At 35.3% G+C, this 15,566-nt stretch overlaps 2 protein-coding genes across 5 annotated transcripts in view; both read left to right on the forward strand.

The window, feature by feature from the left end:
• LOC118735430 (serine-rich adhesin for platelets) overlaps positions 1-15,566 on the forward strand; it is a 130,340-nt gene that overhangs the window by 69,215 nt on the left and 45,559 nt on the right. The window lies entirely within an intron of this gene.
• Positions 12,385-15,566, forward strand: part of LOC118735432 (solute carrier organic anion transporter family member 4A1) — a 41,007-nt gene continuing 37,825 nt past the window's right edge. Inside the window, exon 1 of the mRNA XM_036465172.1 lies at positions 12,385-12,782. Within this exon, the coding sequence (XP_036321065.1) occupies positions 12,482-12,782 (301 nt within the window). The 5' untranslated portion in view covers positions 12,385-12,481. The remainder of the gene's footprint in view (positions 12,783-15,566) is intronic.

Here is a 15,566-nt window from a genome sequence, read left to right on the forward strand (position 1 = left end):
GATTTAATAGTTTTCCAAACATCTCGAGAACGGGACAAGAAAGAAAAATTAAAAAAAAATCACACATACACACATCAAAATTCTCTATGAAACGACATATTTAAAAATTTTTTTTTCTTAAAAAATTTTTCACATAAAAATTTTTTGATACAAAAAATTAGTTTTTGAAAATATGCCATCTCAAAAAAAAAAAATTGAAAAAATCACAATGGCAGCTCTGAGTATTGCGTAATATTTAAGTATAGTACTACTAGTTACTCAACTTCGGTGTATAAAAAATCATAACTCAAATTATTGTAGAGTGCACCCCGTAATACTATACTTAAATATTGCGCAATACTCAGAGCTATCATTGTGATTTTTTTCAATTTTTTTTGAGCGGGCATATTTTCAAAAACTAATTTTTTTTATAAAAAAAATTTTTATGTGAAAAATTTTTCAAGAAAAAAGAATTTAAAATATATTTCTTTTCATAGAGAATTTTTATGTGTGTATGTGTGATTTTTGTTTTCATTTTTTCCTCGCCCCGTTCTTGAGATATTTGGAAAACTATTAAATCGTTTTTTTTGTGCTGTAAAGTTTTTAAAAATGTACCTATTAATGAAGCTCAAATTTCATATTTAAGGCATCCACATGCCTATGCGATTCTCGATGCGATAAATCGCTGCAGAAAAAAATTGTATAAGTGTGTGGTTCCTCATTTAAAACTATGGTCGGCATTGTTGTAAATTTTGTCGGAACAGATTCGCACCGACAGAATCGCATAGGTTTGCGGATACCTTTATTTATGTTTGTCCATCAACCCTAAAAATTTCAAACAAATCAAACATATGAAGTGTGAACCCCATCCATTTTGGTAGGGAACGCCTCATATACAGGGCGTTCTAAACCACCCGTCAATCCCCCTAAAATGGAGGGAAATGGTTTTCTGTAGAAAAAATTTGACCTACTAAATCGGGGATGCTCTATCTCTTGGTGGTATTACCGACTTCCGGTTTCGAAATTTTCAAATGAGATATACATGTTTTTACTACAGGTTCGGATTATAAATGACCTTCGAACTTTAACCCGCCCTGGCCTTCTTAATTGAGTGAAAATGTTTTTATTGGAAAACGAAAAAAAATTTGAATTACCAAGTCGAGGATGCTCTATCTTTTGGTCGTATTACCAACTGCTGGTGGGTTAAACTGACCGGAAGTCCATTTATTTCAATAGGATATATATATTTTTGCCACAGATTCGAATTCTGCCCGTAAAAGTGCATACCTTTTGTCGGAAACTTTTTTCGGTTTGGACCGGAAGGGTGTTAAACTAACCGGAAGTCCATTTTTCAAATAAGATATACATCTATTTATTACAGATTGAGATTCTGTTGACAAAAATACCGAAATTTTATTTGAATATTTTTTCTCAGAAGTGCCTTTTCAACACTTTTCAACAGGAGCCCAGGATGAGCTAAAATTCGAAGGTTTCACACAAAAGCTACGTATTTTTATACTTCGAATCCGAATCTGTAGTAAAAACATGTACATATATCTAATTTGAAAAAATGGACCGCCAAGCAATTTGACCCACTTTCGGTAGTCGGTAATACCACCAAAAAAAGAGCATACCCGATTTAGAAGGTAATTTATTTTTTTTTTTTAAACATTTCCCAACCTTTTAGAGGGGGCGGAGGGGTGGTCTAGGAAACTCTGTATACTAGGGATGTTACGGTAGTGAGTTTACCAGAACCGGAATCGGATGTTTATACCCGAGGAAAATAATCACGCCTACCTCCAATATAACGGTAATTTTCAGAACTGCGATATTTTAGTAAAATAGATATTTACAACAATTTTTAGACGAAAAATAAGAATATTATAAACTTTTGGAAAATGGGCGCAGCGATGTCCAGTTGTGATTACATGTGCATATCTTGGTAACCGCTCCACCAATTTATCCCAAACTCGGAACAGTTCTTGGCCTTGTTACAACATACCGAACGGCTGACAATTTTTAAAATCGGACAATAACCACGCCCACATCTCATATACCGGTAATATACAGAAATACGAAATCTTCTTCAGTAAAAACTGAAGCTAAATTATTCAAAGTTGATGTTTGCAATAAATCTTTAGAAAAAAATACATTTAAACACATTTTTGGGAAGTGGGGGTGGCACCTCCCACTGATGACTATTAAAACAAAACGTTGAAAATTATTGAAATTGGACTAAAAAGCGCACACTTTTCATGTAACGGTAAGTTTCGGAAATGCTGAAACTTCGATATTTCGACGAATATAGCATTATTGTGGAATCTTTTAAATTGGGCATGGTATCGCCAACTTATAAACTATATAAGTTTATTTCAGTAAGTCCAACTAAACATACTATCGAAGATGTTTGAAATAAGGGTAAAATCACTCTGCTTACCATGTTACGCTAGTTTTCGGAAAGGGGAAATACCTATATATAATACATGCGGCGGGTATTTAATGTTCGGCTTTGCCCGAACTTAGACTTTTTTAATTGTTTAATTTCATTTATCTGAGTCGGAATCGGAATCGAAAGGTTAATCAAGTCAATCCAATACCTCAAAACTGATAAATTTGCACATTCATACTTCTGGCAAGACACGAGTGACTCATCGTTACGCCTTACCTCTCAAGAGCTAGTGAAGGGGGTTCTGACAGGCCATTACGCGATTGATATTCACTCGGTAAGACTAGAAATTTCAACTAATCCCTTTTGTATCAGCTGTCAAGAGGAAGATGAAGTGAAATCATCTCCACACTTTCTTTTAGACTGTCCAACCTTCGCAAGGCTAAGATGGAAGGATTTTGGCTCGCTCTTCTGAAGTAACACTGAGCTCTCAGGGATCGAAATTAGCCGCATTCGAAATTTGGTAATCGGCTCGTGGCGTTAACCTAACCCAACCTAACCTGTACTTCTTTGAGCTATGAAATAGTTGGTCACATTAACTATCACTGGTTTCTGTTTCTGGTAATTTCACCTCAACTCACCAGAGCTCACTTCAAATCATCACAACTCACCTCACATAAACTCCCCTTGGTTCACCTCAATCCACATCGACTAATGTTATTTCACCTCAACTCACCTTGATAATATATTATGAAGGAAATGCCATCACTTCTGTTTTTTCAACGAACATCAGATGTCATTAATTATTTTCTCATTTAAGTCTAGCATACGTATATAATATTTAGCAAAGTTGTGAAGATATATTGAGAAATAAAGAAAAGACAATACAATACCTCAACTAATCTCACCTCAGCTCAACTCAGCCTAATCTGAACTGAACTTATCTAAACTCACCTCGCCTGAACTCAATTCAATTCCCCTTAAATTTAGTGGTTAAATTTCAACCGCTGGGCGAACGGTATTAAGTGTCAGGTATGATTTTACGAGCAAAGATTTAAAAAATTACAGTTATTATTATTATTTCCAAATGATAGTTTTTCAGTCTTATTTCTTTCAAAACTTAGGGACGCGTATTACGGTGCATTTGAATTTGGGTTCGACAAGACAAGAATAATATTCTACTTAGTGTCATCTCCATTAACGGCCACGTCCGGCACAAATTATGCCCATTAACGTACAGAAGGCCTGACAGCCAACACAGAAAGCATTTATTGTGTTAAAATTTTTACAAAATTAAATTGCAAAAAAAAAATTTGAAAGAAATAAATACTCATAAAAGAAAAACTCAAAAAGGAGGGGTAAACAGAAATTAATATTCGCGTGCACGTTTCAACATTGGTATTTTATTTATTTGTACACAAAATTGTGAGAGGAGTCAAATATTGAAGTAGCGCACGGTCGGCCGTAAGCGTTGCTGATAAGCCGATCGAGTGAATGCGTCGAATATGTATGCAGTCGAAATGGAGATTGTATTGAGGGAATATGCATATTTTCGCAGTTGTGGTATGCAACAGTTGCCGATGCCCATTTAAAAGTATATTCAATACTGCTGAAGAAGGTCAACAAAATACAAAATATGCCGCATCAAGAGGCGGTGTCAATGCCAGAGGGTATGACGGTACAGCACAGCGAAATATTCATCGGTATTCGCGTGGCGGGTAGTTGTCAATTATAAACATACATACACACATGCATACAAATGCATTGACTGCGTAATAAATGTGTGAACACTTATGTACATCGCCGCACGTATGAATGAATGTGCCATTTATTTGTTTACATTTTACTACCCCAATCTTTTTAATGTCAACTACATTTAAGCCCACACCCGTCCGCTTTATTACTCTCATATTCCATTGATTGTTGAGTGTTGAGCGTGGGTGGCTTATGTTAATGTTTTCCTACAGAGCTGTCCATAACATTGATTTCAGAGTTGACAGTTAATGTTAACTAGCACAGTGTTTAAGAGCGTGCTAAGAGATAAGATATTTTTTGAATTTTTTTTTTTTTTAATCTACTCACTTTACTGTAAGCCAAGTACAATGCAAATTTTCCTAGTCTGAAGTACTCGGTAACTATTCAGCAGAAGTGCACATTTGATGATCTATATCCAGGTAAAAAAAAACAACAACATAGTGGTACTAATCGAAATATGCGCCATTGGGAGCTATGGGTTTTGTTCATCCATCAGGTAGTTTACGGATTCCATCCCAGAAGAAGTGCTCATCTTTGAAGGGGAACCAGCGCTACAAAGTTCTATGTATTTGATGCAACCAGCAGTAAATGAAAGTTTATACCATCCCTAACGAGATCCATAATATGGCAAATCCTAATATTCACACTGCCTTGATTTCACGCTCGCTATTAATTTCGCATCGAAATCAATTAATTTCGCCCAATGAAAAATTGTGAGTCATTTCACCGAGTTGACTATAATGCTAAACACACCTGCTGGAGCTCTCGTCTTATAGGTACCTCCCTAAGGGCGTTGGTTACAATTCGCTATAAGGAAAGTTAATCTACTCCCACCCTCACTGGCCCACCGACAGAAACAAAATCCATAACAAAAGGCATAAAGCCGGAAGGCATAGCACCTAGTGCAAACAAAACCTACACATTTCAAGCTACACCAGAGCTTCCTAAAATAGGTTCCGCGGAACCCAAAGTTTTTTTCTTAACAGCATCGCCTCTCGGCAGGCAATGGAGAACCTCCGAGAGTATTTCGAAGGCGACGTAAAACCTTTTTATTGACATCAAGGTGAACACCACAAATTGGAGAAGCTCGGCCAAACATTGAGGTGTAAGCGAAAAGTATTATTATTATTATATCCGGCTTATAACATTTTTGGAAAGATCAGGGAAATTACCACGGTTTTGCATGGAAACTCAATAACCGTTTTCTTGGCGAGAGGCATATTATCATCCTTTAAAAGAAAATTTAATTTCTGGATTACCTGTGTGGAAAAGAAAAGCATTGAATGTTTCCCCCTTTTATACAACTTTCTGCAAGGAACGCGATGAATTGCCAAAAGAAATGTCATATTTCATAACTGGGCATTTGGTAAATCGCGTGAAATCTTTATCAGACTATTTTTCGGATGGTAGTAGTAATATCGGTTTGGTACAAAATCAATTTACGAAGCATTCATAGATCTTCAGAGTACTTCGACAATGAAATGCACAATTGAATCTGTGTCTCTGAATGAGTTTTGGGTAAGTGTTAACTTTTCTTTCTTTTGTCACAATGTAATCTTACACTTGTACAAACAAAAATTCAGATGGAAATTTGATGCTACCCCAGAAATGCGAATACAGCTTTCAGCCATTATATCGAACTATAAAGTAATAATTAATAAACTATTTCATTTTTAACATTAAAATTTAAAGTATGTATACTGTTCCTAGTAAAAGGTTTGATTCATATTTAAATTGCATTGCTTTTGATTTGTAGTAATTTAAAGTGGGGTTCCATAAAATGAAAGGTGTTTAGTAAGGGTTCCATCATCTTAAAAGTTTGGGAACCCCTGAGCTACGCAACCGCAAAACATATTGGAACACTCTTGACTTGAAAGTAGCTCTTAAAACTAACGAGGATATAACTGAAGCAATTGAACGCTTTAACAACTGTCTGCAACAAGCCGATTGGAACCCGACCCCATCACTGCACAACAAAAATCTTACCACAATCTCGGTGGCAGTTAATGTTAAGCTAATACAGTGTTCACATGGGACGATTTTAAAGGCAACTTTTAGTTGAAAGTAACAATCGCCTTATTTGAACGGCCTTTCAACTAGTCGCTTAGGTACAATGAAATTAAGGTGCAGCCAACTTTTATTTCAACTAATCGCCTCTAAAATTGCCTGCAAAGTCGCCTCATGTGAACACCGTATAAAAGAAAAACGACTCGCAAGAATAAGGTGGCAGTACACTCGCGATTCACAAGAAACGGTTTAATAAACTCACTCAAGATCTTAAAGAGGTTTTAAGCAACGAGCATAGCGCTCAAATTACACGCTATTTGAGCAGTCTTGATGCTTCTGCAGTAAAGACTGGTTTTCACTATATCATATTTTGACGCCAAAATTTGGCGACATACTTTGACAAAACTTTATCTCCTTTATCCATACCTTTACCGATGATATTGTGCGTCAAAAACTGACAGACAGCCGATTTCGCAGCGCATGTACACGACTAAAGACCTATCCTGATCCAAATCAATCGATAAACCGCTTTCTGATCCCACTTGACAATGTGTTTTCGACAAATGCCACTGAATTTGACATAGTGAAAACCAGTCTTAACGAAAGAAGAACAGTGAATCGGCTAAAAGTGATATTGAAAAAGCCGACTCGTTTGCTCGACGCACAGTGGTCGAAGAAGCCATGTTTTACGCGAAAAATTAGAAGGGCTGTTACGATTATAATAAAACTGCAGGATCGTTTTAGGTTTTAAGACATGCTGATGACAACTTTTATGTCAAATTAATACTTTGTCAAATAAACTGTTAATTTTTCTGAAAAGCAAATACTTTTTAGGATGCCACTGTTTAGACACACTGTCACGATTTTACGTCAAATTAAAACATTTAGAGTTTACAACGTCGGAGGTGCTGTCAATTTCTCTAGAAGTAAAAAAAAATTCCTAAGAATTAAACGTACTACATTTTAAGGCTCACTGATCTCGAGTTCTGTATCACATTCAAATTTTTTCGGTTGACAACTGTCAAATCAACTGTAATTTTTAGTTGAGTACCAATATATCTGCTTAGCAAAATTTGATTTATTATATACCAGTGAACATGTCTAAAATAAATTTGTGATAAAATTATGAAATAATACTAGTAATTATATGTATTTAAAAATTAGGGATATTTGCGGTCGTTTGCTATATGTTCAGCCCTAACAATTTGATCTAGGCCTCAACACTTTTTTTAGATGTTTTCATTTTATACAAAATTTCTCATTTCCAAAACTTCAGTTTTCTCATTGGCTGCGTTTCTTTATACATTCCGGATAATCCCATTTCACAGCCGGAATAAAAAGAATGCGTTTGAAATATACGTTAACATATCATCAGGAACGTTCTAAAGAATAAGTAAACAAAAAAGTTTATTCCAAACGTTCAGAATGAATAAAGAAATGCAGCCATTTAAAAAAAAAGTTATTCAGGTTTGAATTTTTGGAAATTTCGGACGCCATTTGGATTTTGAATTTTCGAAATCTGGTTTGAAATCTTTAATGAGCGAACCTAAGAACCTCTAAATACCAAATTGTAAAGGCATGAAGATCCTACTCGGGCCTACTCATTAGTTATAACTTTTAGTGGTAAGCAGTGCGCACTTCCACTCCGCAGAGCCTGGGTTCAAGCCCTGATCCAAGCAAAAAAAATGTAGAAAAAAGATTTTTTTTTTTTTAACAGCGGTCGCCCAACAGTCATAAAACCGATATGGACCTACGGTATTCAGCTGTGGGGTACCGCAGAAAACTCAAATATTGAAATACTACAAAGATTCTAATCGAAAACTCTTAGAATGATTGTTAACGCACCTCAATTCATTACCTCAACGACCGACTATCAAGGAAGAAATTAAGAAATATGCTAGATCCTATAACCTGAGATTACAAAGCCACACTAAAAGCTCAGATAGTCTAGACTTAATTTCTGAAGCTTAACTTAACTTAATATTTTGGCCAACCTGTTATATGAAAAGCTGTAGATTTTAGATTCTTAAGTTACGGCCTTACGGAAATTGAGAGCGGTGAGAGAATCAGGCTTGCCGGATTTTCGTTTTTGTATTGCTTAAAAATAAATGAACGCAAACATATTTGTTTGCATGATTTTTTTTTGATGTGGCATTTTAGGCGGTACATTGTCAAAGAGCTGAAAAAGAAAATACAAAAACGAAATATTTCCGTTTCTGGCGTGATTTGACGTATGGAGTAATCATTGATGATTTCTTACGGTAAGTTAAATTAAGTTAAGTCTAGACTAACTGAGCTTTGACCCACTCATAGAGGAGCTGTTATTTGTCCCAAACATCTCCTACCGGATTTTAAACATGCCTACATATTATGCGGAGTGATCTTCTCAACGATCAAGTTATATAAGAATAATAAGGAATATTCAACCTTATAATTTAAGAAATAGTGTTCTCCTGATATTAGCGCTTTTTGAAAGTACAGCCTCGCAAAATAATCTAATTTGCCATTAAAAATCAATAGATTTAAGCAGTTAGCTGAAGTAAGTTAAACACGACAAAACATCAATGTATATAAATATAATATTGTAAAACAATAGTCATATTGAATTGATTTGATTTTTGATTGCACTTTGCTTATCGAACGCTTTTTCATGTTTTAGAGTACTCTAGTGCGTTCATCGAGCAGACCTGTTACCTGAAACCTAATGCATATGTACTTCAGTATCACGATTGAGAGAATACAAAGGTTGCGCCGATCTCGGACCGCTATTCCTCTCTTAACGAATTTGACAGAATCGTTGTTTGCATGACGTCACACTTGTGCAACTTGTTTACGTTTTCCTTGCGAAATTTTTTCTCCTTCTTCCATTCTTGCTCACGTTTTAGTATTTCTCTCTCGCAATTGCACCAGTGTGACGTCACACAAAAGTTATTCTCAAAAATCCTCTCTGATCGGCGCAATCTTGTATTCTATCATTCTTGCTTCAGTATGACATTTCGTAAGGCAAAGCAAATCAGTGGGCATTGTTAAAGGTATGGCATGAACGTTATTGTTGAGAATGGCTATATTGCCACACTTCCACTCTTGAAGGTACCGCTGGGCATGAAAGCAAGTGTGAACTCTATTGATTTCCGGTAAGTAATTTGGGGAAATTAAGTAATTGCAAGCCTATATGTGAACATAATATAAAATACTTTTGGTGATATTAATGAAAAAATAAAGTGCTTGTATACAATATTTTAAAAATGTATAAAGCATATACATACATATGTACATATGTACATATATACAAAACATAGAAACTTTATCATAAATCTTATTTCTCCTGATAACGCTATATTTTATATAAGATTTGCAATCGATTTATTTTGGAACAAACTTCCGTCATCCCTTGTTAAATTTTTTTTCTTCAGTGGAATTTTTCGCTTATAAGGGATGACGGAAATTAATTAAAAAAAAATAAATAATAATAATCTTACTACCCAGCCGGAAAAATCAACCAACATCATCATAAAAATAAAAATCTACTTTGACAGTCATGCGGCAAGTTTCGGTAAGCTTGTGACGAGATGGCCAGGAAATCCTTGGCTAGGCTTATTTGGTATCTAGTGCACAGGTGAATTTGCAGAAAATTATGTGGCTGGCAAAGAATGTCTAGAAACTCTTTTGGCTACCAATGGACTGCTCCTGGACAGATGGGACTTTTGTCAGCTCATCGGGCCTAAGAGTCCTTATCGGGTACTGTCCGATAGAAACTCATGTGGCATGATATTCCCTCGGACCCTTATTACCTCCGCTGTTTGGTTGATGACGACGTGTATCAGCGTTCTCGAACTGTCTTTTTAGCTACACTTATTTCGTAAGGCTAAGGCTTAAACATCTCGGCTCATATTTTATAAACACTCCCGAGGAGTTCTCTGGCGTGGGCTTCAGCTGTCTGCTAGTTTAGTATGACTAGAAAAATAAGAAGTCAAGAGATTCGAAAAAGACCACGTTTTAGATAGCCTTGGAATCCCAGTGAGAACTGCATCTTTGCAAAGGAAGACATAATCTCTGTTGGTTTGGATGTGTTGCGAGCCGTGGAAATTCTTAGAGCCTGGACATCAATATCATCGGACATTTTAGAGCCTTGTGAGCTTAAAGGTTGATATAGTTAATGGCCGGATCTATAGGCACTGGCTTTATAGTAAAATACTAGTTCACATTTCTGGAGTTTCAGCAAAAGTTCGTGGCCCTCGCATTACCCAAAACGGTAAAAGTAAATTGGATATTACACTGAGGAAAGTGTTTACTTACGTCATCTAAATAATTTTCTCTAAATATGTGATTTGATAATTATAACCAAATACACTCAGAAGAAACATTCCTTGATGCTTGGAAAAAAAAGTATATTATTCTAAGGAAATGTTACCTTGAAATGCCTCCAATGACATGGCTACCTTAATATGAGTAAACGATTTGACTCAGTTTAAGGAAAACATAATTCCTCAGTTTTTAGGAAAAATTTACTTGCCATTCCATTTCATCCCCGTGAAAGGAATAAGTATGTCATTTTGCTCGTGGTGCTCCAATGGCCGACAGAACAATGCTCTGGAGTGCTAGTCGAGAGATGCAAGGTTCGAGTCCCAGAGAAGGAAATTTGTTTTTTAAATATTTATTTTTTATTTAAATTTTTTAAATTGTAGATATTAAAAAAAAAATTATCTAATTTATTTTTTATGGTATTTGAGTATTTAAGTTTTTCCATATATGAAATTAATTTTACAATTTGTAATTTATATTTAAATTGAAATAATTGACTTACCTTACTCTAACCACCTCCAACCGACACCACAGCCGACATTTGCCAGGAAAGCAATTAACTTTGTCTTAACAGCACTGACAAAATTCAAAATTATTTAAGGAGATTATTTGTTATATTGAGTGAATTTACTTTCTCAAATTAATGACGTCCTATTTTTAGCATGAACTTGAATTAAGGGAAAACTTCTCAAATTGAGTAAATTTTTCGTAATATTAAAGAAAAAACAGTAACTCTAAAATAAGGATGCATTTTTCTGAGTGTAGATTTATTTTATCTGACTCTTTTCGCAGTGTCAAGTAAGTAGGCATTGACAGCTATTTTGGCAGGCATTTGGACACTGGGTGCTCAAGCTAAGAGGCTTTGACTGGAGGTCAACACTTCCAACCTTAATTGCAACTCCGTGGAGAATAAGAGTAAATCATCTATGCAATTGCTCAGCGCAGTGCAGGATTGGGAATGCTAGGTAATTTCCTTTGAAGGTCTAAGCGAACTAAATGAAATAAATACAGAAGTGGTGGCTCTGAAAAGGACATGAATCTAATGATAATATTTATATACCCACCGCATCGACCAGTCACCCACCTGCTATGGAAATGGAATCCTATATTTACTTCCCGGAACTTTGCCGTTAAATATGTAAAAGCAAAGTGTCAATGGACATAGACATAGTCCAGCGAATTAGAAAACAGCGGCTCTGCTGGCTTGGTCAGATCGTACGAAAGGACACACAATGCTCCTGCCCTGAAAGTATTCAACTCCAAACTCGCTAGCGATAGCAGAGGAACAGGTGGAGAGAGACTTGTCATTTCCAATTGGCGTCAGTTTCTACAGAAGAGAACCCCTTTAATTTTGGGTATTAATTAATTAGTGACACACTTAAGGCTTTTTTATGCAAATTTATTTATCAAATGTGCTCTACGAAAATGCCTACTGTTAATTGACTGTTATGCGAACAGATGCTGTTATTCTTACTCCCATTTATTTAATGCGGTGTAAAGTTATGTTCACTAAATACTTTTGCTGCAGATGCGCAGCACCTTCCTGCTTCCTGTATAGATGTCACAAGTTGCCAATACGTTTGTGCTTATTATGTTACCACCGTGTTGGTAAGTAAATAGTTCCGTTGTTGGTTAGTAATGGTCGGTTGACTAGTGAAGCATCCGAAATTTCTTCGTTCAGTTGCAGTTTGTTACTTCAATTAGCAAGTCGTGAGAGCGGTGGAAGTGTGATCTGTAAATTTATTGGACTGTTTTGACGTAAAGTGATATTTTACGTGTTTTTTTTTTAAATAAGTGTCGAAACAAATTGGAGTAACAAATAAAAAATCGAAAGTAATAAAATTGAATAAAAATAAAATTTAACAAACTACTGATAAATAAAATATTGAAAAATGAAATTCAATGTATGAAAGGAAATTAATTAAAATTACAAAAAACTAAATTAAATATATGAAATAAAATAAAATAGCAAAAAAATATGAATGATATTTATACGCAGAATTCAAACTCGGCACGCATTTGTATATTCAATTAGCGTAACTCAAATACATAATGACTCCAGAGGAGACTTCTTCAATTCAATTAAACAATTGTGTACCAATCAATAATAAATTATTAACCCCCACTGCTTCTAAACCAATACAAAACGGTACACATTGTGGCATTTTATCAGCAGTTGACTCAAATTTAGTTGAAGTATCGCAAATGGGTGAACCTAACGCGCCCGACGCTGTAAGCAGCAAAGAACCGTACAAAACATTTGGTTGGGGAAAATTTCGACCAAAATGTTTACAACGTTTTTGCAGCGCAAAATGGGCACTTTTCTGGCTATGTTGGGGTGGTGCCATGCAAGGTAAGTGATCAATAGGTACATTTTGTTTTATTTCAGGGATATTCACACATGTATGTATCTGAGTGCTTATCTGTGAAAATTAAATATGTATATAATTTAATTGACATTTCGATGGCAAATATGTACATACGAATTTGCGAAGAAGCTGAACGCCAAAACAAAATCGGCGTATGCATTAATACTCGTGTATGCTTGAGTAAATACTTTCTTCACATGCACTATTCAAACAAATAATAAAACATAATTGCACTCTACTGCCCACGTAAAAAACGCTTGAAATAATTGTATTCAAATTGAAGAACAAACGCATCTAGATGTGAGATTGCTCATGGTTTAGCATTTGTTGGGTCCAGTGAACCCAGCGTCTCCGCATCGTCTCGGAATAAGCTACCCAATGAAGGGAATATATATAAATGCACGCAGCTGTTCAGCAAACAACAGTGGGCGTTAATAAACGGTTGTTTGTTATTGAAAAGATTTTGAATTTTTTTTTTGTAGTTTTTAGAGTATTCAACAATTGCATTGCAGTTAGACTTTTAATTACTTAGTACTAGATATTAAAGCATGTTTTCAGAAGCATCTCAATATAATATTTTCGCATAATTTAATGCAAACTATGTACTCTGCCTTTTCGTGACCTGAACCATTCTGTGGTCTCAGTTGGTCCTCTTCGACAGCCATAATTACCGGCTTTGGCCAGACAAATATTGATTTATTTCAAATCTTCGATGGTTGAACCCTCTGTTATTAGGAAGTCGTCTACCAAGGCCCTTTTAGGATTCATTAGGGAAGCCGAGGGAATCTTTGCCACATTGGGCTAGGGACTCCTTTAGAGAGATACAAGAAATTTTTTAGATCGCGGCGTCTCTTGTTCTAGTATACCCGGAAAAATGTACACATAAAAAACTACCCAATAAAATTGAATCGAACAAAAAGGCATATCGCTAGGGTTCTTCTTCAAGAAGGCATTCTTATTCTATCCATAAAGAAAACCTTAATAATAAAATTAAAAATGAATTATTTGGCTTTTATCCAGGGCTGCGAGCCGGTTTTTTGCCGAACCCCCGCTTTGATCAGGCTTCAAACCGAACCATAATTTTTATTTTGAAATACCAAAGCGAACCGGCCATTCTGGCTGAGTGATTAGAAGTGCATACTACCACCCCGTAGGACCTGGGTTCGATCCCTGGTCCGAGTAAAATCTAAATTAGAAAAAGTTGTTTTCTAACAGCGGCCGCGGCTTGGCAGGCAATGGCAAACCTCTGATTGAATTTCTGCCCATGAAAAAGTTTCTCATAAACTCCAGTTACCGTTCTGAGGCAGCATAAAACTGTAGCTCCCTCCATTTGTGTAACAACATCAAGACGCACACCCAGGGCTGCAAATCACTTCAAAAAATAGGTGCGGTTCGGTTAAGTGGTTCGAACGACTTAGAAAGAACTTGTTCATAAGTATCCCTGAACCGCAGTTCGGTTCGGTTCAAATGGTTAATTTTTTGTGCTAAATGATACAAATAATTGGAAAAAATATTACAAATCTATAAAATATAAATAAAAGGCTTTATTACGGATATCAAATTCAAATATCTACATGTATATTGGTGTAAAAATAAATAGGGGTGCGACATTTTAGCAAGTTTTGGCAATTTTTCTTTTGTCCATTTAATGCTTATTTTTCTTTTTAACCATATAAATCCAGGTTTTATACTTTGTGAAAAACTATGGAAATTTTGCAAAGTTCCAACCAAATTGCAAATTTTAAAACAAAACTTTAAGTTTTAAGTTAATTTTTTCTTTCATACAACATATGTGGGATTTTTTTTTTTATATGTAAGAAAATGCGTAATACCCTAAATAAAAAATTATTAAAAATCAACGCAATCAATGCGAAATTAGATAACATTTCATAAACTCTTTTCAGGTTTGAACTAGTCGCGAGTCTAGTCGAGTGGACAAATCAGTATACTCAGAATTTTGAACTGGCACTCAAAATGTTGACTTAATGTTGAAACCCTCATGTTCGGTAGGTTGGAGCTTAAACTAGGCCTTGACAAGGTACAAGTATACCTATGGTCAAAATAATAAGATTGCGATATTTGACTAATTTTGTTTTGTAGATTTAATGTTTAAATTCAGATTTAAAACTTGTTTCGAAAATTAGAAAAAATCTACAAATTTCAACAAAATTGCATCAAAGTATACAATTTTTTAATCAGAACTAAAAAAATCGAAATATGTAGTTTTATAGCTTATTTTAGTGAATGTGTTAAATGCAAGTTAGAATTATTTTAAAATTCGCACGATTTTGGGTCTTTTTCTGCTGGCGTTATTAAGTATTTTGTTCCATATGAAAACATTTCAGTCATTCTTTATAGGGGCTCAGTTACAAATTTTGCAATTTCACCATACGAGTTGCATTTTTAGGCAAAGATGTGTATTAAAAAACATAAAAAATGCTATAGTGGATTTTCATTTTGAACCGAACCGAACCATTTTTTTGGGGTGCTTTTCGGTTCGGTTCGTGGTACGGTTCGAAGCCCGAAAAAAGTGGCGGTTCGACTCAAAAACCAGTTCGGTTCAAAATTGGTTTGCACAGAACATTTGGGAGTAAAATCTCGGCCAAATACTTGGCAAAAGTGTGAACGGCAATCAGGACTGCCAACTCAAACCGTGCTATTTTTGGCCCTATTTTACTTCAAAATGCACTTAATTTTTCAATTTGGCTCAAAGTGCCGAAATGTCACTTTTGAAAAAAAAAAATACATTTCAATACATTTTTGTGAAT

This window comes from Rhagoletis pomonella, unplaced genomic scaffold, assembly GCF_013731165.1.
Source record: "Rhagoletis pomonella isolate Grant_MI unplaced genomic scaffold, Rhpom_1.0 Rhpom_scaffold_00003, whole genome shotgun sequence".
Classification (NCBI taxonomy): domain Eukaryota; kingdom Metazoa; phylum Arthropoda; class Insecta; order Diptera; family Tephritidae; genus Rhagoletis; species Rhagoletis pomonella.